This window comes from Cnephaeus nilssonii (assembly GCF_951640355.1).
Source record: "Cnephaeus nilssonii genome assembly, chromosome: 14".
Classification (NCBI taxonomy): Eukaryota; Metazoa; Chordata; class Mammalia; order Chiroptera; family Vespertilionidae; genus Cnephaeus; species Cnephaeus nilssonii.
In genome coordinates, this window is record NC_137085.1 from 42,762,592 (window position 1) to 42,786,107 (window position 23,516).

Sequence of the window (23,516 nt, forward strand, 5' to 3'; positions counted from 1 at the left end):
GTTTAGAAGTTCTCTTTTTTGTTACTTTTCAAATGTGTGTGGTCATTCCTTATAATCTCTTGTTCTTTACGCTCATATTGAATTTTCTCATTTATGTTTTTTTTAACATACTGGTATAGCTATTTCATACTTTGTGTCTGATCATTTCAATATCTTTGAGGATCTTATTCTACTGTCTGTTATTTCCTTTTGTTCTCATTCATGCTGCTTTATTCCCTTGTGTAATTATTTTACTATGAAATTATTATTTTCCCTTGGAAATTATTTGAGATCTTGATTGATGACACATTCCTGCACAGAGAATTTACATTTGTTTCTGCCAGTTAGCTGGAGCCATTACCCCAACAGAACCATTATACATTACTCTGTTTGAGTTTCTGAAAGCATGGTAATAGTGTAAATGTGGGCCAAAGCCTTTGTGAGGATCTATTTTTGTTTATAAATAATCAGAGGGGAATTTCTTTTTCTTTGCTATTTAGGAAAAAAGGTAAGCAGGCAAACTTCCTGATCTCTTCTGTACATCAGACTTATTTTTTTCTTCTTTAGTCTTGAGGGTGGAGGCCTCTTAAGTATCCCAGGTTTATAGTGTGTTCCCGATTAGACTCACCCACACTGCATAAACCCATTAAAGCAGATACTCAAGGTATTCCAGGGTTTAGGAGAAATCAACAGGGTTAAAGCCTGCTTTAGTGCTTCCTTATCTCCTAAGATTCCAGCTTCTACTCTGTTTAGGAATCAGGATATTCCCTCTTTTCATGCCAGCTCAGCACTGCATTACAAAAGGCTTTCAAATGTATTTTCCCAGTATTTCCATTGTTTCCAGATGGAAATGGAAGACTTTATACAATTAAACTGAGGCCTAAAAGTAGCTATGTATATGGTGATATAAATAACTATATACATAAATTTATCATTATATGTATTTATGGCATTTCATTTATAAGTTATTTGTCATAACTTTATTTCTGGTTGCATCTGGTAATATATATGCTATACATTCTAATTTTTTTTCAACTATACTGCAAGAGAAATTTGCATGCCTTTTGTCACTTGTCTTCTTTGAAAGATAAAGAAAACATTTGGTATGCAGTTATTATAGATTTAAATAAATATAATCAGCTGTTACCTTATTTTAAAATTCTCATTACATTATGTAGGATGATAGAACTTTTCAAAACCTCTTGAAATAATAGTGTCACAGAAACAGTTACACCCAGGTCCAGCTGGCATAAAGGGATCACTTATATTGAAAATATTAGAAACATTTGAACTGTTGCACAAATGTTAATGCCAGTAAAATATAAACATGATTTCCTTTGAGCGAAGAGTATATTCCAGGAAAAATTGTGCCTGTGCTTCATTTAAGAAAAATAATTGAAAAGTTCATAGTTATTCACAATTCCAAGAAAACCTTTAAAAATAGTGTCTCCCTTTGTGTAACAAAGGCTCATTTGGTAAAGCAGATGATTTAACCCTTTTTAAAAATCTAGGTTCACATGAGACATTTTCTCAAGTAAGTAGACATCTCATTCATCATTGCAGTCACTAAAAATAAGCAGCCCCAGCCAGCCCTGTCCTGTCTAATTCATGGCTGTTCTTCTTCCAGTATGTGCGAGTATCTTTCGATACAAAACCTGATCTCCTCTTACACCTGATGACCAAGGAATGGCAGTTGGAGCTTCCCAAGCTTCTCATCTCTGTCCATGGAGGCCTGCAGAACTTTGAACTCCAGCCAAAACTCAAGCAAGTCTTTGGGAAAGGTCTTATCAAAGCAGCCATGACAACCGGAGCATGGATATTCACTGGAGGGGTTAACACAGGTGATTGGAAGTGGGGCAGAGAAAGGCAACATAAGCCACGAGAGCACTGTGACTAAGATAATTTTCTCCTAAGGTTAAATATATTTATATTCCCCCAGCTTCTACCCGTGTCCCTACTCACTGGTTATCTCTTCTCTCATCATTCTCTCTCCCTCCTTTACCTAAGTAATAACTCTACCATTATTTCTCAACCAAGAAGAATTACTTGCGCATAAGAAACAAGTTGTGATATTTAATACTTGACTATACAGAATTTTTAAATGTGACTAATGGAATATCATAGGATATTTTCAATATATCAAGTTGCCAAATAAGCATCCAATAATTCTTTTTTAAACTTTTTTTTATGTTTTTCAAATACAGTTGGCATTTGATATTATATTAGTCTCCGGTGATCAGCATAGTGATGAGACATTTATATAACTTATGAAGTTATACCCCAATAAGTCCAGTATCCCCTGACACATACATATTTATTACAATATTATTGACTATATGCCCTGTGCTGTACCCAATAATTCTTTAAGGAATAACTTTTGCTCTAAATTAGAAGCTCTGCCTCTGTTTTTTAATTGATTTTAAGTTTGATGGAAATAGCTTTAATTTTTGTAAAATGCCCTTTCCATCTGGAACATAAATTAGAGTAGCAAAGTCCAGAATGTTATTTGCTTGCTATTTCAATTTTATTAAATAATCTCTACATCAGTAGAAGATATACTCCACTCTGAATTCCAAACAGTTTTTTTCAACCTGCAAAGACATTTCTGCATTGTTATACAGGCAGGTTGTCAAACCAATTCCTACAAATCCACTTATACTTAAGTGCTTATCTGCAGAATTAATGTGCAACAGAGAGTGGAATGGATGCCTGTAAATTGTTTTGACATATTTCCCCAGCCTGATCTGAAGTGCCAATTGAAAGTACACAAGTAATGCCACAGTGAGTTAATTCAAACTTATTACAAGACTCAAAGTGTGCAGATGTAGGCAAACTTGGAGGTAGTGGAACATTCTAACATTACCCTGGACCAACGAGTTTTAAATAAAAGCTTATCTCAGTGTTGTTTATTCTTTAGTTTATAGTTTGGATGATGTTTGGGTGAGACCTGCACTCAGAATTCTCCTCAATACCTAGAATTTGTAAGCATTCGGCACGGAACTCCATGCGCACATTTCAGCAGTGAACTCTGAGGACTGCCCGAGCTCTTCATTGTTATTGTGAAATCCTGGCTTAGTCTGTAACTGACGTGATCTTAGAATGACCTGCTCAGTCAGCTCTTCACTGTTTATTGTGTAGTGATCAAACGTCTACAGAGCAATTTTCTTTCAATGACTGTTTAGGCTTTAGGGCTCCAACTTTCACTCACAGCTTAGTAGGCACCATTCACCTGGGATTATTCACTCTTTTGCTCTCCTGACATAACCTGTACCTCATACAGAGAACAACTCGAAATTTCTAAAGGTTCTAAAGAAATTCGTACCAATCTTTTGTTTCTGAGTACTTGTTTTTCTTCTTTTATGAAGCACATCTAATAACAAAAGAAGAATTTACAACATAAATACTATAAGCCAAAGAGTTCCTTCTGCCTCATTCCAGGCTTGATGTCCAATGCAGTACTCATTGTGAGGTTCTAATGGTGACACACTCAGATTACATAAGAGATAATGGTGGAATTATGGCAGATGGAAGGGCATTGAACTTCTTATCCAGGACTACCCTGAAAGGAATTTTGCATGTAAATAGGGGGAATTTTTAATATGAATATTCAGCTTTGTTTCTTATATTTTTAAACCAGTGCTCTCATTTAGGAGATCCATAGATAAGCTAATAAGTAAAATTGATATCCTTCTCAACACTTCCAGAATAGCTCAACGTGGATTAGTGGTTATTTACACTATTTTGTTATTTGATTTTTTAAAGGAGGATCTTTCTGTTTCCTCTTACAAATATTTCAGAATCGAGTTGTTTACACATGTATGTCTCATCCCATGACTCAATTGCCTGGTGTGTTTTGTGTGCTTAGTTCAGTGCATGGTTTCTGAGCCTTTACTCTGTGCTAGTCCCTGAAATACACAAAGATGAGTAAGACACTGACCTCCCTCCCCTGCCCCTCAAGGAGTTTTACATTTAGAGGGGCCATCTTTGTGTGCAATTATGATTCATGACAGAATACGGTAGGGGACATATTGAGCTATTCAAGATACGCAAACCACATCCTGTTCAAACTTAGACAAAATAAAATCCAACTCAGCTTTCATATAGGAGATGAAACTAGGTGTGAAGTTTTCCTTGAGCAATGGGTGGAATTTTTGTAAGTGGAAACATCTCTTAGAGAATATATTTCATATCTTATATGAAAATTGCCATTGAAGAGGGAGGTGAAAAGATTATTAATTGAACCTTCTTTAGATGGTTTATAAAAAGATAAATTATAGGTCTCCAACCATCTTATAAACTGAATTTCTTACTTTTAACTACAGTGATGGGGAAGTCCATCATGATAGGAGAGGAAAACTATTAGAATGATAAAGATAAAAAGGTATATTTATATATTTTTAACATGAACTTTCCACAGAATATGCTAACATTTTCTTTCCAAGTAGTGTCTGCACATTATGTGTCCATAAATTGAAAGATGAAATCAAGGTTGACAAAATCTGAGCTGTCACTATTCTATTTGACCCTAACTCTTACAAACTGTGGTGTAAATTTAATATAATGTTATATTTCATGCTTTTTATAGGATACAGTCATGGAATTGGTTCTTAGTCCTACTTAATACATCATTATGCTTATAATACCAGAAAAAGATTTTCTAAGTTTAAAGAATTATATTTATGTTTTTATAGAAGTTAGATGCATTTTTTCATATAAGATGGGATGAGAAAAGCATTGCTGGAGTTCATATACAAGTCTTGGCAAATGTATCTGGCATTAGAGGCACAAGTTTATATTCACATAAACAATGCAGTTTGTATAGAAATGTGTCAAAATTGTATATTCAGTACATTTAATCTTGGGAGAAATCGTTCTCACAATTTATTTTAGAACAATGGAAAGTAATTGCTTTAAAAGGCAAGAGTAATACTTCTCTTTTTCCTATTAGGTGTTATTCGTCATGTTGGCGATGCCTTGAAGGACCATGCATCTAAGTCTCGAGGGAAGATATGTACCATAGGTATCGCCCCCTGGGGAATTGTGGAAAACCAGGAGGATCTGATAGGAAGAGATGTAAGTCCTGCGAGTTTTCCCTGTATATGTAACTTCTCATAGGGGTGATATCAAAAAGTTAAATAAAATTGCAATTCAAAATATGCACATTACAGTACTCTCTTAGTCCCTACCTCCCAAAATGAAACTTATGTTAGGAATCATTTATTGAAAGACTATTCACTTTCCAAAATCTATCTATGAAAACTCCAGCGTCAATTCTTTTTACTAAGAAAGTTCCTAAGTAAGACCTATCAACTGCCTTCTTGGCCTGAATCAAGCAGTGGTCTTTCCTCACCCATCAAATCTTGCACATGCTCTTGGCAAGGTTACATTAAGATTAATTAACAACACGGACCTGTTGACTCACGCATAAAGAGGTCTCTACTCACCCCAGGTCTCCAGCTTCTTTATTATTTGAGTGCCCTTCACCTCGATCTGAAACACTGCAAAGGGAGATTCTTTGCATAGAGCTGTCTTCCTTGGTTGGTCTTTCTTTCACTGAGAGCTTGGTGAGGAGTGAGCATAGTTGGGTTCTTTATGTCCCATTATGAAACTATTCAGAAGCCTTGACCAAATTCAGCAAGATGCCAACTTCTTTTTTCTATTCTGATGTCCAGAGCCACACACTGACCAATCAATCAACAATTCATCAGAGAGAACTTGGGCTTATATTTATCTGAATCATCATCTTATTCATGAGGTCTGACAAAAAATCAAAAGAGAAAAAACTCAAAGAAGTTGAGAATTAACTGGTCTTAAACTACTTTTTCTGTTGTATTGCAGTGCACTGAAACCATCTTACTTCAATGCAATACAATATATGCAGTTTTCTCAAATTCAAACAAAATACTTGAAAGAAAAAAATCAAATACCATGAAACACAAGCAACAAACAAATACTCTTTAAATTCATCAAGGCTTTTATTTTAAGTTATAAGAAGTGTCCATAGCAATGTTACCAATTTACATGTAGACATGCTAATTTATCCAGAATATGTAGATTAAGGAATGAGATACTAGTTTTATCAGTGGAGTATCCCTGTAACTGAAATTTACTGGCTGTTTTATATCACACACAAATTACATATCTCAAGAAGCAATTCCCAGAGTTTTTCGTAGTCAGAAATGACTGTAAAAGTAATGTCACTATTTTTTTTCAGAGTGTCTGGGACTGGTCTTTGATGGAGTATACCTGGATTAGATTCCAAGTTGGCTCTTAAGTGTAGGTTAATTGTGACCTAGAACAAATATACTTCATAAAGAACTAGAATATGCTACAATGTCCTAATAACAAAAGCATTTATTATTGCATTTTATTAACAAACTAGAAGCCCGTTGCACGAAGTTTCGTGCAATAGACTTTCACCTGGCTGCCAGCAGCAGTTTTCCTCTGGCCACCCGCCGATCAGAGCGCCTCCCGCCAGCGCGATCGGCTACCCCGAGAGGAGCTTCGATCAGGAGGCGCTCTGATGGCGGGTGGCCAGAGGAAAACTGCTGCTGGCGGAAAACTGGTGCTGGCAGCCACGCAATCGGCCACCCCGAGTTCCACCACCAGCGTCTTCCGCCGGCCACATGGGTCCTTCCGCAGCATCAGCTGTTTAGGCCTGCGGGAGGAGCGGGGGGCGGGGACTCGCAAGTCCCCGCCCCCCGCTCCTACCGCCAGCCAATCGGCCACCCTGAGTCCCGCCCCCCGCGCCTCCAGCCGGCCCAATCGTGGGCGTAGCGGAGTGATGCAATTTGCATATTGCCTTTTTATTATGTAGGATGAGTTAATTATTTAAAATGTTGTGATAACTCAGAAGTCATCTTTAAATATTCACAGCTTCAGCATCTCTATCATAAACCTAAGTTTATGATGTTAGGTGGGAGAGGCATTCTGGAACTTTCTCATTCAAATGACCTAGGAATAAATAGAAGCTGATTATTTCTTTATTCAAGAGAAAGTAACCAAATAATTATCTCAGTTGCCTAAACATTTGCAGAGAATGTTGGCCTTTTTATAATATTCTGTTTGTTCATCTTATAAATCTTCTATGGTTGCAGAAAGATAATACTTATATTGCATTTACTTGTTTTGCTGAGTTGAATCACTCCTGATTTATTTTTCCTCCCATTCTTCCATTTTTCTCTGATTTTACCTCCCTTTATGCTATTTTTATTCTTTTCTCCTTTTCCCCGTATTTCTTCCCACTTGTATACCAGTAGGAATTTACCCATGCCTGTGCCAGTAGGATTTAATTATATTGTCTGACTTTCCAATGAGAAATGGTCTTGATACCAGCCTAGAGGGCACAAAAAAGCCACTGTGTGTACAGTAAATTGTGCACATTCATTGTCACCGCTCACAGGAGTCTAATAAAGGCAAGCCATAGCTCACCAACATCCAAGTGAACCTGCAGAGAGAGCATAGAGAAAAGGAAATGAAACTGGCAGGTTGTAGAAAACACAGGAAAAACAGTTGTGTTTTAGTTCTTCAGTAAATCTTTGACCAAGATCCACTGAATTTCAACCACGCTAGTACAGTTCTTCACAAAAACTGGGGAATTGGAATATATATAGAATTTCTCAGGCTCTTGTTTCTCAAGCTGTACATTATTATAATAAAATTGTTTGGTATATATTATGACATAGTTTGAGGGAATTTTTAATATGTGTTTGCTATTCTAGTATGATCATTCAAAAAGAATGTAATGATAGGTTGCCATAAAAAGTAGTATATAAATAAAACGTTGATGATCATGGTAAAAATCCCCCTAAAAAATCATTAAAATAGAAATGTTTTCTGGTGAGCTTAAGTAGTTATAACAATTTTCATAGCCTCTGTCCTTTTTCTTCTACTTTATATAATTAAACTTGTATGTAATAAACATCAAAAAGATAAGCCTCATGTTGCAGGGGGAAAACACTAATGTATTGTTAAAAATCTTTGCCACTTCAGAATTCTATCAAAATGCAATTATTTGAAAACATAAAATAGTGGTATTTTTTGTCAAGTCCATGTCTGTATTTCAGAATAATGTTGAAGTGGCACAAAATAACTGTCAAGGGAAATCTAGGAAATTTACTTGAAATAAATAAAAATAGAATAAAAGAAAGGCTCCATTTCTTATGCTTGATATTTACTGCAGTGGATTTATTGCCCAACTGATAGAAAATATAGATTATTTTATTTCTGTGGAGCTGGCTCTCAAATGAGCACTTTTAGAAGCTGGACATTCAAGTATTACTAGAGTTACGCTATTTATAGAAGCTGTTGACACAGCAGTTGCTAGTTGCTATTCATCTCAGAATATGAATATCCCTTTGGAAGGCTACTATAAAGGGAAAACTAGTTCTAAACATAAAGAAGAAAGATTAAATTGCCCCAAGTCTGCTTCAAGATATCCTAAAGCATTTACATTTCCTCCCTTCAAGTCTTAGCTCTTAGCTAGACATTAAGTTAGACTTTAAAGATACAGGCAAGTATTTTTGGATTCTCAGAGCTCCAATTAGAGCCTCAAGTGTAGGTGCTCAATGAATATTGATGAAGCTGAATTGGGCACGATGAAATTCAGGCTACAAGGAAAATAAAAATTATGGGGGAAATGCTATGATAGATCCTAACTAGTTTACAACTTTATCCCACAACGTTATCTCTAACCATATTTCCAAGCTTGGTCATACTATAGTGACTATAGTGAGGGCATTTTTTAACCTGGCATGTGAATAGAAAACTATTTTCTTATTTAGCAATTCAAGGTGGGAGGTGGATGGTTATGTTGGGAATGGGGGCCAAGTGTAGACTGAGAACAGGCCTTTCTCTAATCGCTTTGAGAAATGCATGATTCACCCAAATGAAGGGCAGAACTAGCCTTGGTTCTTTAAATTTAAATATCTTCTATTCCGTTTAACCAAACACTTCTTTTCTCAATTAATAGATTAATACAACAGACTTTAGTTGAGAATATTGCTATGAATATTAGATAGTAATACTTTTTTTATCCTGAGATTAGACATGAAAATGTATATTGTTTAGCTATTAAGGTGAACTCCACCTCTGTGATTTCTCCATATTATTCTTACTGCCCCTTTCTTCTATTACAACCCACAAAATTCTACACTTCAATCAAACTAACCTCAAGACTCACTTCCACCAAGTCATCTTTTCTGACTAACTTTATCCCAAATGTCATATCCTGATTTATCTCATAACTGTCTTCTTCCCCACCTTAATTAATAACTCCTCAAAAATAGAGACTGAGTTATTTTTGTTTGTTTCATATTAACCACTGATGTAATACTTTTTATGAACATGAAACATTGACATGTCATTTAAACTCCACAAGATTTGATTGTTCCACTTCTAAATGGATTATAAAAACACCTGTTCTGTCTATCTTCATAAAATTTCTATGAGCATAATCATAATAATGGTAATTATAGTTTATTGGGCTCTTATTTGATGATGCTCTCTGTGCTGGCATATATTATTATCCTTATGAAGTCTGTGTTATCCCTTTTCATAGTAAGGCAGCTAAATAAGGATTAGAACCAAGATCCACTGTCTCTGAGCCCATACTCTTAACTAGTAGTATGCCAAGTAAGATATAAGGAGATATTTAATGATATTATGTTCTTATTATTAGTTGAGGTAATTGGCAAATATCATATGCCTGTAAATTGAATTAAAAATAGATTCAACAAGTGTGGCCAGAGTCCTTCACTTTGTCCCTAGATAGCCTCAACCTGCATAGATGATTATGAAAGTGTCACCAGTGTAAAGTCAAGAAAAAAGATCCAATGTATTTTAATTTTCATATGACTCATTTTATACTTGTATTCCTTTAGAAAACAATCTTCCCTGAGTTTTTTCAGAGAATTGAACAATTTATGAAGCCATTATCATTTGTTTTTTCCCAAATCTAGATTAACAACACACATGTCAAATTAAAAATCTAGACATGATCACAAGAAAAAAATGCATTTCATTTTAACTTGAGGATGAAAATTGTGTTTGGGGAGATTTCCAACACATCATCTTATGTGCTTATCAAATTATCTTGACATTCAAGGACATCTTATAGTTTCCTCAATTATAGATTTATTCTCAGAATTTTATAATCTTTAAGAGTTCTTATATTTAATTGGAAAGTGTTCTTTTGATATCATTTTTATATTTCAAGCCAAGCAAAATCAAGTTTAATAATACCATTGAATGATAATTCTGATGTAGTTATCAACTCAGTATATATATATCACTTATTCCTAAGGCAAGCCAAGTATGACTTCATATTGTAAGCTCAGAAAACTTACCACAGTAGTGGTCCTTATGCAGAGCTTATTGGATTTTTCATTACTAGGTTAGATAAGATTCACCCAGGAGATGTGAGAGGAAAAGTTCACAGGCAAAGAGACCCATTCAAGTCTGCTACACAGAGCATCCAATACTAACGGAACCTGGACCACACACAGGTTCTAAGCTAATTTACTTACATGGGGAATGCAGATTCAGTGAAGACAGTGTTGAATTTGGATATGGTCATGCTGATTCCAAAGTTCTTTTGCGATATCCATGTGAAAATATCCAGCAGGCCAGTGAGTCTATGAGGCAGGATCTCAGGCTACACACTTAAATTTGGAAGGTATCTGCCTAAGGATGACAATTATCTGAGCCATTTTGGTGGATGAGATCACCAAGTATGTAGAGTAAGAAAAAGGAAGGCCTACACTTGAATCCTGATGCTCTTCCAACATTTTATGGCTGAGCAGAAGAAAGCGGCCTGCAAAGGAGACCAAAAGATCTTAAAGGTAGGAGCAAAACTAGAGAGTGTTATGGACTCCAAGGGGAATGTGTGTTTCAGGATGGAGTGAAGGGTAATGCCAAATAGAATTGCAAGACTATGGAAAGTAAGGATTTGGAAGTGTTCATCCAATTGATTAAGATGGACATCATTGGCATCACTGGTTCTGTCTGTATCAGAAGAATGGTGACGATCAAGCTGGGTTAAGGAAGGAGATGTAGAGATGACAAGGAGAAACTACTCTTTTACAGGTTTGATTGTGAAGAGAGGAGATATGTACAAGTAACTGAAGGAAGCCATAAATTAAGGGTTTGGTTTTTTGTTTTTTTGTTTTCATCAAGATAGAAGAGACTTGAGTTGGTTTATATGCTTATGATAGAGAGCTAGAGATATTATTAGTCATGTAATATTGGGCACATTACTTAACCTCTTTGTGGTAATTTTACCATCAGTAAAATGGGAAAAATGATAGCAATACTAAAACGAACAACTTTTTACTACCATTAAGAGAATTAAAAGATTATCTGTATAAAAGTCCTTAGATGGGTGCTGATATTTATTAAGCTCTAAAAAAGTGTTGATATTATTATTGTTGTTGTGATTATTTCAGTGATAAATGATAAATCTCCAGGCTAAAACTTCAATATCCTACCACCAGTGCTTTGCAGACAGTCTTTTTTCTTCTGTTTCAGTTACACGGGCGCAGATGGTTAATCTCCCCTTGAGCTCTGGACTCCTTCACCTCAGGGTCTCTCTAGAACTTTTTTTTATCACTTATCTCCTAAATGAGGAAGGATGGTGTTTGGGTCAGACCTGTGAGGAGAGTGGAGGATGACAGTTGCAGCCCCAGTGGAGAACAAGAACCAGGACTGTTCAGAGCCCAGAGGGAAAATGCCAGGTAGCATAGAGAACCCAGAGGGGGCAAGAAGTCATGACGTTATGATGCATAGCAAATCCAGAATAGAAGGGAAAGGATACATTGTGAGGCCTCAAAGAAGATAATAATACACTACTGTATCAGTTATCTATCGCTGTGTAACAAATTACCCCAAAACTTGATGGCTTAATGGCTTAAAAACAACATGTATTGTCTCACAGTTTCTGTGGGCCCCAGAAATTTATGAGTGGCTTATCTGGATGGTTCTGGCTTGGTTTCTCTCTTAAGGTCACAGTCAAGTCGTCAGTGGGGGCTGCATCATCTGGGGCTACAGGACCCTCTTCTAAGAGGACTCCCTTGCATGGCTGTTGATTAGGAGTTGCTCACCGTGTAGACTTCTCCAAAAGGCCGCTTTATTAACATGGCAGCTGCTTCCCCCAGAATAAGTGATCCAAGAGAGAGCTAAGAGGAACCCTTTAATGACCTTGATTTAGAAGTCCACATACCATTGCTTCTGTTTTCTTCTGTTTCTTAGAAGTGAGTCACTGAATCCAGCCTAGACTATGGGAAGATTTTCAAAGAATTGGAACATATTTTAAAATTTTCTCACTGATACATGGTGATTTCTAAGGCACATAATCCCTTTCCAACTCAAGGGTCATTTCCCGCTGCCAGCAGGCCCTGTGTCTGAATGGTACACGGTTCCCCACAGGACAGGACAAAGGGAAGTGAGCCTATTCAAGGGGAAAGGCTGACATGAGAATGGTGCAACTCACAGCCCACGAGTCGAGCACACTTTCAAAGTGCTGCAGAAAGGTGTCATTGTTCTTCCCAGGGATTTTAGTGGGAGTCACAGAGATGAAGTATGTGGGCCCAGTTTGGAGATGGACCCCTGGGTTTGCTGCTTTCTTGTTTGGATTGCTGCGCTGAGAGGCAGCATCTGGGTTTCAATATGACCCTGCTTTATACCTAGACTTACAGCTGAGCTGTCTGAATAGTATATAACAAACCAGTGTCCCCACTAGCACAGGCCTCTCTGTGATTATAAGGACACACACACAGTGCCTTTCTTTCTTTTCATTTTTCATTTTATTCTCAGTCCCTGTGTTTCTTTAACTCAGACACAGAGGTTGCTTCCCACTCCTCTTCTCTCCCAGAAACACATGCCTGATGCTAAGAGAACCTCACCACTCCTTTGTTTCTCTCTCTCCAAAGCACAAACCCCATTTGGCTGCCTGCTGGTGCCTGTCCTGACCTCTGTATACTATACAGTTCTAGTGGACTCATCTGGAAATAATCTGAGCAGCTGTCAGAAGGATTTTAATGCTCAGCTAAGCCACTGGCAAAAATGTCCAGCAGCAAAATCATAATATCCTTTATAAATTTACAATCAGGCTGGGTCCTCTGTCTTCCCCCTAAATGTCTCCTGGTCTGTAAAGGAATTTATATGGGGTTTTGAGGAAAGAATGCTAGTGGGGCAAATTTGGCCAAGACACTTCACTTCTCTGAGCCTCTATAGTTTCACCTAAAAAATAAGCATGAAATGGATTAATCCATGTGAAAGTGTCTAACTCAGTGCCTGGCATAGTATGGTCAGTGAATGCTAATTTTCTTCTTGCCTTAATTAAAACCATAGTGCTATTGGGAGGAGGAGAATGACTCTGTGAACACCACCACCCCCTACCCTGCTACTTGCCTGGGTAATGCTCATGCACACCTCACCAGGTAATAAGATCTGGGATGGCAGAAGACCTATGATTGATGACTCAAAAACCTGACTCAATTCAATTCCATTTTGTTCAAGAAAAGAGTCACTTCCCTTTCATTGTAGAAAGCACCACAAAATAGAAGAGATCCAAGGACATGAGCAAACTACTTATTTTTGTAGCCAGCACACATAGAGGGCCATTGTTCTACACTAACTTGAGAAAAACACACAATTGTACTCTTCAACACAGTGTTCAGACTCAATTTTAGAGATAGAAAGCCTTTAAAAATTATAGTCATCTACTTTATAGATGAGAAAGCTACCATCCAAAAAGTTTCTTTCACTAAATACAGTTTTAATGTTTATTGTAAGATATTACCTAGATGTGAGATTATACCTGTATGTCTCCTCAAGCTGGCCGACTCGTACTTATCACATTCATTTTCTCAAGACATTCTTAATGAGTAAATGAGTGAATGAATTCAAAGACTTGTTAAAAGTCAAACATTAGTAACTAGAGGACCTGTAATTAGAACCCCCACTATGACTTCCCATTATGTACTCCGGGTGCGACCAAAACATTCATGAAAGTAGCTAGGAAAACTCAAGCAGGTCTTAGATTAGCTCCCAAGTGGTCAGCTCCTAAGTGATCGATTTAAGCCCGTCTGGAGAAAATAAATACAGCACTCTGGCACCAGCACATGAAGGGCGTTCCATTTTTCCATGGTATCTCTGGATCAGTCCCTTCTTGGCAATGATAATGACATTACAGATGCCTTATATAAGGTATCTTCACCTCTATTAACCTCTTAAACTGCTCCTACTTCATTACCTCTTTGTTTTAGAGTCAAGGTATATAGGCCTTGGAACCAAAATTTTACCAATCTGTACAATGGATTAATGAGTGAAGAAGTCTCTCATCTACTCTTGAGGTACAAGAAAGAAAGGCAAAATGTCATTACATAGAAGTATTCTGGCTCATAATACCCAAAGACTACTAAGTGTCTAAATTCCATTTCTAACCAAATTTCCCTCCTGGATAATACTGTATTCACCAATTATAAAATATCAATTGACATGTAGGCCTTTCAGACACTAATCAGCCTATCTCAACCCATATTCCTCATCTGAACTATAAAACACAAAAAAATTATTCAAGTGACTCTCTTCTCAGTTCTCTCAAGAGTGGTACCTAACTTGAACCTTTATTCTTAGGAGAGAAGGTGATCCATTACATACAGTGGGTGCTGTAGGTCATTAGGTCTTGACTCTCTCAGGAAACACTGACTGTGAAACATAGTAGAGTAATCTAATATATCTGTAAGTCATGAACATGTCAAAATTGTTCTTACTATGCCTGTGTAGAAGTGCATGTACATACGCACACATATACACACATTTTTACAAAGGCCTCTTTTTATGAGCTCTTAAAAATAAAAGTTGATGTATTACCTCCAATATTTTGTCAGAGATAAATATTCATTTGTATTTTATGTAATGCAAAGGCATTATTTTTCTCTATTTGAAAAACATAACAAGAAAGTCAGTAAATCTTTTGTAGATATGCAAATTGAAACTGCTGGGATGTTTGTAATGAAGAACATCAAGTGGATTTTGTAGGCAAGTTAGACCAAAATGCATTCCTCAGAAGTATTCGGGAAGTTATTTCCTTCTTTGTAGTTCATCAACAAGTAGTTCTAGAGCATCACCCTCGTAAATGGCCTGGGAGGAGATGGCAAAGAAAAAGCACTTTGCATATTTTGCCAACTGATGGCTAATGTCTTTTGCCTTTGCTTACATTGCCCCATTGAAATCTCTTGTATAAAACAGAAGTCTGTGATTTGTATACCGTTTCCTTTTGGTCACCAGTTTGCGATTAGAAAATCACTTTATAGTTGGTAAAATAAAGCAGAGTTTAAGAAGGAAATTACCCTTATAGATTGCCTGGCAAGAGCCAGGCATGGTGCCATGTATTTTACACATAACCTCATCTAAGGTAAGTGGTTTTATTCTTTCCCTTTTAAAGATTAAAAATATGAGACTCAGATTTTTGGAGAACTGGGTTTCAAACAGATTTCTATGGCTCATACATTCAGAATTGTTCTAGGATTCAGCATATCTTCCTCCAATGATGATTAGAAAATAAATTAGGACATTTTAATTATTTTATACTTATATCCCCTATTCAGCAGACACAATTTTTGTCAAAATATGATCACCTTTCATTTACCCTAGATCTAAGATCAAAAGAAATTGGAAGCAGCAAGATGAAGAAATTAAAATGCCTGAGTGATACTGTATACCTGACCTTCTTGTCATGACTGATTCAAATGTACTAGTATTCCCAAAGAACTGGTGTGCCATGTTTCCCAAGAAAAAAAGGTCAACACTCAGAAAACAGAAGCACCAGTATCCTTAGAACCCTGTGGTGAAGGAAACAGATACAGAGAATATAGTCTGATGATTTAATTATGTCCTTTTATTCTCAGATTATAGTGAGTACATGAGGTTGGCCCAGAATTACTTCCTGCCTTTCTTCATTTGAAAATGTCACTTTCACTGATGGTCTTTAATTAGGTTCTCAGGAATTATAAAACATGTCCTCAAGTCTCAGCTAGAACAAATTTCTGGGTTCACGGTTGTGCAGAGTTGAACTTCTAGAAAATCTACTGTCCCCTGCTTTGGGTCTTCTCCTTGGCGTGGAGCCTGCTGTTAGAAAAAGGAGAACAGTAACTAAAGCATTTTCTTTTGTCCGAAAGCACCATGCAGAGGTACTTTAAGAAGAGGAAAAAGTCATTCTGCTAAGCTTCATTCAACCAAGCATTAATATTTATTAACATCCACTCTGATGTAGAATGAATGTTTTATGATCAAAAATGAATAACAACAAAATGGGAATTTCAACCACAAGTGACCTACTCTTCCACTGATGAAGAGCTCAGGATGGAGTTAGCCAGCCATTGTCTCTGTATTTGTGGGGGACTCTCATTCAGTAATGCAGACAAAGAAGTAATTGAATACCGCTCCATGTGATTACTGGAAACAGTACTCAAAACGTTCTGGGTTTTTATCAAAAAGAGCCAACTGAAATGAAGCAATGAATTAATGTTACGTTAATGCTACATAAACAAATAGGACATACATTAAAAGAAACGCATGATATTTCAAAAGCTCAGAATTATACATTTTAACTTCAGATTAGATAAAACCCCAAACAATTCTGAAAAGAGAGGCCTTTCCCCCTCTATTTTGAACAAAAGCATGTCTGTCTCAAGTTGTCCTATTCATTCATTCACTGTTTATTGAGTAGATTGTGATTGCTAGACACATAGAAATGTGACGTTTCAAAATAAGCATCAAGGTTTAAAAAAAATGACTTGTATGAGATCTTTACTATTGCAGACTCTCTTTGGTAAGTTAGTTTGTAATTCCTTTTAACAAACCACTCAATCTTACTACACCTTTTTTCATGGTGAGTTATTACATATTAAGTAACATCTGACCTTCATAGGTAAGGTACACACTGCACAAAGGCACAGAAATAGCGACCCCATAGTTTTTATTTCTGTCCTGTCAATTTCAATGATTCAATGCAGGGAAAACATAATGGCACCATGTGACAGTGAACTGGTTGAGTCTTCCTTTTCATGGTCTTGAGAGAAGTTTCTACGGAAGTACTTTAGCAGTAGACTTTCAACGCACACTGTTTTCATTGTGTGCAGGCAGTGTGGAAAGGGGGACTCAGCATAGATTTGGAAACAGGCAGGCCTGCGTGTGAATTCTGGTTCTATGTGCAATGAACTCTTGAAAAATCTACTTTACCTGTTTCTTCATCTACAAAATAAATATAACACCCCCTAACTTGTCAGATTGTTGCAAGGAATATAGATAATGTAAGTAAAGCAACTAATTCACAATAGGTTTTGCTTTCCTTTTATATAAAAAACCTGAAAGGCCACACTAAGAATTGTTCTTTTTTAAGTAGTATAATTTGCCATGAAATTAAAATAATGACAACAACAAAAATAATACAGTGATGATCATTCTGAGACTGATTAATATTCATCTCATGGGGCAGTTATTTTACATTCAACGTTTATTTCCACTTAAATCAGGTGTTGAATAAGAATAGTGTGAATCTAAAATAACAGAATTTCAGAGTATTGAATAGGCTTGACAGAAAAATTCACTCCCCTAATCCCCAGCTTTCACCATTCTCCAGAATCATCATTGCTCTGCTGTGTCTATTGGGGTATGCACATGATAGAGAAGAGAAAGCAAGAAACAAAAATAACTAAATTTAAAAATTATTTTTAGTTCCTCAACAAATAAAAGATCAACCTCAAAATGAAACAATCCTTCACGTGCCAATTTTTGTGCACAACGAAAGCATAAACTCTAGTTCTGTAAGCAATCGGTAAATAAATAAATACATAATTCTTTCAGCATAATCTTGCTTCACATAGAACATTCACCACAAATCTTGCTTCTATCCCAACCAGTATTAGGAAGAGGAAGTAAACTGTGCTTTCACTGTCCCAATGGATTGGTTTTCCTTCTCTCTCTCTATTCTCTCTGCCCATTTCTCCTTTTAAAATGCTGCTCTCTTTTCTCTGACTTCTGCCTCTTTCCTTTGAAATCCTGCAGGTTGTCCGGCCATATCAAACCATGTCCAATCCTATGAGCAAACTCACTGTTCTCAACAGCATGCATTCCCACTTCATTCTGGCTGACAATGGGACCACCGGGAAATATGGAGCAGAGGTGAAACTCAGGAGACAGCTGGAAAAGCATATTTCACTCCAGAAGATAAACACAAGTAAGTAGCTGCTTTTCCCACTCTCACGCCTCCTCAGAAGTGTATTGGAAGTGAATACTTTAAGTACAGCTTGCAGAAATACTGTTAAAACTTGAGCAAGTCTCAAACATGGATCCTTATGATTTCTACTGGGCCAGTGGTGAGAATTAGAGGAAGTTGTCTGGAGGAGGAGTCGGAGGCCTAAGAAAGGATCACCCCCTTGATTAGCGGACTCCATCTCTTTTATCACGCATGAAAAGTTCAGCCCCTTCTGGGGTTTGTGGATGCAGATGAGCTTTTCTCTCCAAACTTTTCCCACATCTTTTACACACAATGTTCTTCAGGAGGAAAGGCACCCTAGGGAAATTGTTTCTATTTATTACACTATTTTTGATAGCTAGAAAAAGATATTCGACTTTGATCTTAGCACAGATATGGCTGTGTGAAGGTATTTCAAGGGAACTGACATTCTCTAAACTAAAACATCATGTGTAACCATCTTGATGAAACTTCAATTCTGTCTCATATGTATTCATTCATGGTTCTTGATACGTATGTATTTAGATATATGTATACCACATGATATGTATCCGATGGTTACACTAAAGTTGTCTCTTCCATATTTATGTGTTCTATGCTTTATCGTGCACACATTTGTGTTAACTGTGAGGGTAGCATTGTAACAACAGCACTGCTCCCCCGCTCACAAAGTGCCTGGCATTTCAATGTGATAGCGGTATGAAAATAATCTACTGTCTCCTCTCACAAAATAAAATTCAAATTGTTTTCACAAAGTAACATGCAAGGCTTCTCGGCAGGCTCAGACTTTGTGGTCATCCATTGTATGTCCCATCAGGAAAACGTGAATTGAATTGATTGGACTTTCAAAGCCTGCAATTCCAAATAAGAAAAAAAGTTCTCTCTGGCTGGATAAGTTCTCAAAAGTTCAGTATAATGTGATTCAGCTTGTCCAAACGGCTTTTCTCTTCCCTAGCCTTTTCTCTACATCTGTCCCAAGTGGGATCTCCTTGCTATAACCACCTTTCTCCCAGGACTGGGATGTTCAACCTATGAGACCACAACTACTTTTTCTTATTCTCTCCTTTCTGGTTTTACTTTTGAGGAACTGCTGCTGTGTAGGCAGTCAACTTTCATACCTTCATCTTTTTCATAGGGAAGTATAGAACAATAAATTTTGGTATAGGCCTGAAATCAAAATTGTATTAATAAACTCTCTTCTATCTAAGAATCCTCAACTGTCTTTGGAAATGGAAAACATGGTATTATCCTGAAGGAAATGTCTTTTGGGGAAAAAAAAAAAAAAAGGAGAGAAGACTAGAAAATGCAATAAAGCACTATAAGCAAGGGGTGGTAGGTTTTGTTATCCTAAAATTGAATGTTATTATAATATTCGATAGAATGGGTAAATGTTATGTAACTAGTGTTATCTGTTTAAGTTTTTTATAGGCTGTAGCATTACTTTTTTTTTACACCCTCATATTAAGGATGAGAGCCTACCTGGGAGTGACCTGAAAGCTGAAGAGGTGGGAGCAGGGTGGACAAGGAGCAAATTCACTCAAGTTTGGCTCAGTAATGAGACAGAATCTGTCCAGACGAGCCAATCGTGTCATTATGTCAGCCCCTGGTGGCGGCTGAGACGGTCAGTCAGTAGTGTTAGGAGGAGAGGTAGATGTGATTGTATAAATTATACACCCAGCTAAGGGGTGCCTGCCCGAGTTAAAACCTATCCAATGCCTCACAGGCTGCCCAAGGAAAGGATGTTCTATTCTAATTGGTCAGCCCCTGATTTAGTCTCCTGAAAATTAGACACTATGCCGTCATTCACTATACCACTCTACCACAAAAATACTGTCCCCCACCCCTCACACTCAGGATGTCCAAATATATACTCAGCATTTCTTCATTAAGTGTCAGTCCTCCTCACTGCTTACGGGTGACCTGCAATCCATAGTAACCTTTCAACAAGTCTATTTTCCTACATAATGATATAATCTTTGAAGAGTATTTTCCTTAAATATTAAGTGAATCCTGCTCAGGAGACCTTTAACCCCTTTTTGGTTAACCTGCCAGTTATCTGTAATAGCATGTTACAAGCACAGTGTCTTCCATATGTATACTACACTGGCCTCTATGATCTCATCTCTCCCTCCCTCCACTCCTTGCTGTTGCCAACAGTCTGTCCTGAGTATCATAACTGGTCATTGAAGGGCTTTGTTTTTAAAGGAGAATCCTTTCAGATGTGAGCAGTTGTCTGCTTTGGAACACTCTTCCATTTGCAGTTTTCTAAACGTCACATTTAACATGCAAAGCCTCAAACCATTCCAATTGTGCTTTTAGTAAACAAGTATTTCTTGTATTCTTATTATGTACCAGTCGTGGTTAAGGTCTATAATAGCAGCAGTAGACAACTCATTGAGCTTAAGTCAAGAGGGGCAAACAGAGTAATAAGTAAATAAGTAAACAGGTAAATATATGATGCCTGGTAATTAAAAGCACCAATAAGAAAAATAAAGCAGAAAGTTATGTGCATGTGTACATGTGTATACATGTGTGTGTGCATGTATGCATGTGTGTTGGGAGGATAGTGTAGATTAGGTGGTCAGGAATGGCCTCTGAGGAGGTGATGTGTAAGCAGAGACCTGAAATTAGGGAGCCAGCCGTGGAAAGAGCATTCTGGGGAGAATGAAAGCCGGGACAAAGGCCCCAGGTGTTCAGTGAAGAACAAGAAGACCTGTGTAAGGAGTTGGATTTTATTCTAATAGAACTTGGATATGATAAGTTACAGGAGCTCCCTCATGGTTTAAAGGAAGCAACTGCAATAATGGAGATGAGAGATGGCAGTGGTTTGAATTAGGATGGCAGCAATAGAGGTAGCAAAAAGTGGTTATAGTCAAATTGTTTTTTCTTAACTGATTTTCTTTTCATGTAACAAACTATGCATAACCTAAAATTTACCATTTCAACCATTTTAAGTGTATAGTTCAGTGACATTAAGTACATTTATTATTGTGCAAAAAGTCACGGCTCTCTATCCCCAGAACTTTTTCGTCATCCCCAAACTGAAACTCTGCACCCATTAAACACTATCTCCCCATGTCCTCTTCCCCCAGACCCTGGTAAACACTGTTCTACTTTCTGTCTTCATGAATGTGCCTATTCTAGGTACCTTGTCTAAGTGGAATCATTTTGGCCCTAGGATATATTTTGAAGGTAGATCTCAAGAGGACTTGCTAATGAATTGATCATCTGGAGTAAGGAATAGACATATCAAGGATGCTTCATGGTCATCCATAGAGATTCCATCGCATTCTTAAAATAATTATACTAGGTCAGAGTCTAATGAGTATGTCTTTACAGAAAAGAAAAGGGAGTTGAGGATCATTTTCAGGGGAATTGGAATAAGGTCTTTAAGAAGGAGGGAAGGGGTGAGATTCAGTGCACGCATGAAAATGTGGCCTTAGGTAGAACAGGGGTAATTTTATCCTGTGTAGCAGAAGTGAAGGCAGAGTATTTGGGTGCAGGTGTGGGTAGGATGGAGCATTTTCTGGTGGGAAGATCAGATGGGTTTTGTAGATAGCTTTATATTTAAAGAAAATAATACAGGTCATTGGCTGAGAGAGTGGAAAGAAGGAGGTATAGTAGATCAAGGAGAGGTAAGAACTGTAGTTAGTGTAGAGAGTGGATGGACTACGGAAATGTATGATTACCCCACAGCAACCTGGACCCACTTGGTATTTGTGACCAAGAGTTTAAAGTGTCATGAATCATCAGGGTTGTGTGTTTTCTTTCCACCCGTGTTCAGTTTGAATAGTAGAATAAGCATAGGGTTGGGTGGAGCACATGCTGGGATTTTGTCGGGCAAGTACAAAAGAGGGAGAGAGAGGGCTATATGTACTATATATACATATATCCAAAGAGTATTATCCTAAGTGTCTATGGATGAAAGCAATGCTGTGGCTGACAGTCAGGAGAATATACAATCATTCATCTAAAAGAACAGACTGAGGTACAGAGAGGTGGTTAAGTGAGTTACCAAAAGTGACCCAAGCCTTTAGTTAGTATTGCCAAACATCACATATACTAAGCTTGAACTAAAATAAGCAAAGGTCCATAATAAACAATACCTCCTACTTATTTTATTGATATTCACATATTCATACAAGTTGAATCAACTTAGCACATTCCCATCCACCAATGTATATGTGTAAATACACATACACACACATACACACACACACACACACACACACACTTAGAGGCCCAGTGCACAAATTCGTGCACTAGTGGGGTCCCTCAGCCTGGCCTGTGGAATCAGCCGAACCCGGCTCTCCGACATCCCCCAAGGGGTCCCAGATTGCGAGAGGGCGCAGGCCAGGCCAAGGGACCCCACCAGTGCATGATCGGGGCCGGGGAGGGACACAGGAGGTTGGCCAGCCGGGGAGGGATCGCGGGAGGGCTCCAAGGTATGACCGGCCTGTCTCACTCAGTCCCGATCAGCTGAACCCCAGCAGCAAGCTAACCTACCAGTCAGAGCGTCTGCCTCCTGGTGGTCAGTGCATGTCATAGTGACTGGTTGACCAGTCAACTGTCTGCCCCCTGGTGGTCAATGCACATCATAGTGAGCCATTGAGCAGCCTTAGCATATCATTAGCATATTATGCTTTGATTGGTTGAACAAATGACCAGATGACTGAACACTTAGCATATTAGGCTTTTATTATATAGGATATATATATAATATGTGTGTGTGTGTGTGTGTGTATGTATATATACACATACACACACACACACACACACACACACACACACATTTTCCTCGAAATAATTTTGAAGGAAATCCAGACATTCATAAATTTCTCATTATATTTCATTATCATAAATATTTCACCCATAAATATTCAAGTACCAAAACATTTTTTAACTTGTATTGGCAAAACATAGGTTTTAGAAGTATTTCCTTAACTCAGTGACAACATAATGGCAAACATTATCCAAGAACTCTTTAACAATTCTTTCAAAAATTATAATTTTATTATTTCATTCTAAAATGTAACCAGAAAATTTGACAATAATCTTTTCAAGTCCTAGCTCTATTCTTAGCAGGCCAAAAGCCATTTAAATATTGCCCAACAATTCTTAAAAAGGAAGATTAGAAAATCCCCAGGAATTGTGGCTTTCTTTCAAGAGTTTTACAGAGGGAAGAATATAACATTTGGGAAAAGAGGAGACCTTTGTTTATCACCAGTGACAATAAGCTGACAGTGTCAGGGAAACCTGGAAGTTCAGGTCATCATGGCTG

The 23,516-nt window shown here is 37.4% G+C and overlaps 1 protein-coding gene across 5 annotated transcripts in view; it reads left to right on the top strand.

Moving 5' to 3' along the window:
* TRPM3 (transient receptor potential cation channel subfamily M member 3) overlaps positions 1 to 23,516 on the top strand; it is a 444,564-nt gene that overhangs the window by 225,966 nt on the left and 195,082 nt on the right. For all 5 annotated transcript variants that reach the window (XM_079790372.1, XM_079790376.1, XM_079790373.1 and 2 more), the window contains exons 4-6: positions 1,607 to 1,820; positions 4,928 to 5,052; positions 18,046 to 18,217. In XM_079790372.1, coding sequence (XP_079646498.1) covers positions 1,607 to 1,820; positions 4,928 to 5,052; positions 18,046 to 18,217 — 511 coding nt within the window. The remainder of the gene's footprint in view (positions 1 to 1,606; positions 1,821 to 4,927; positions 5,053 to 18,045; positions 18,218 to 23,516) is intronic.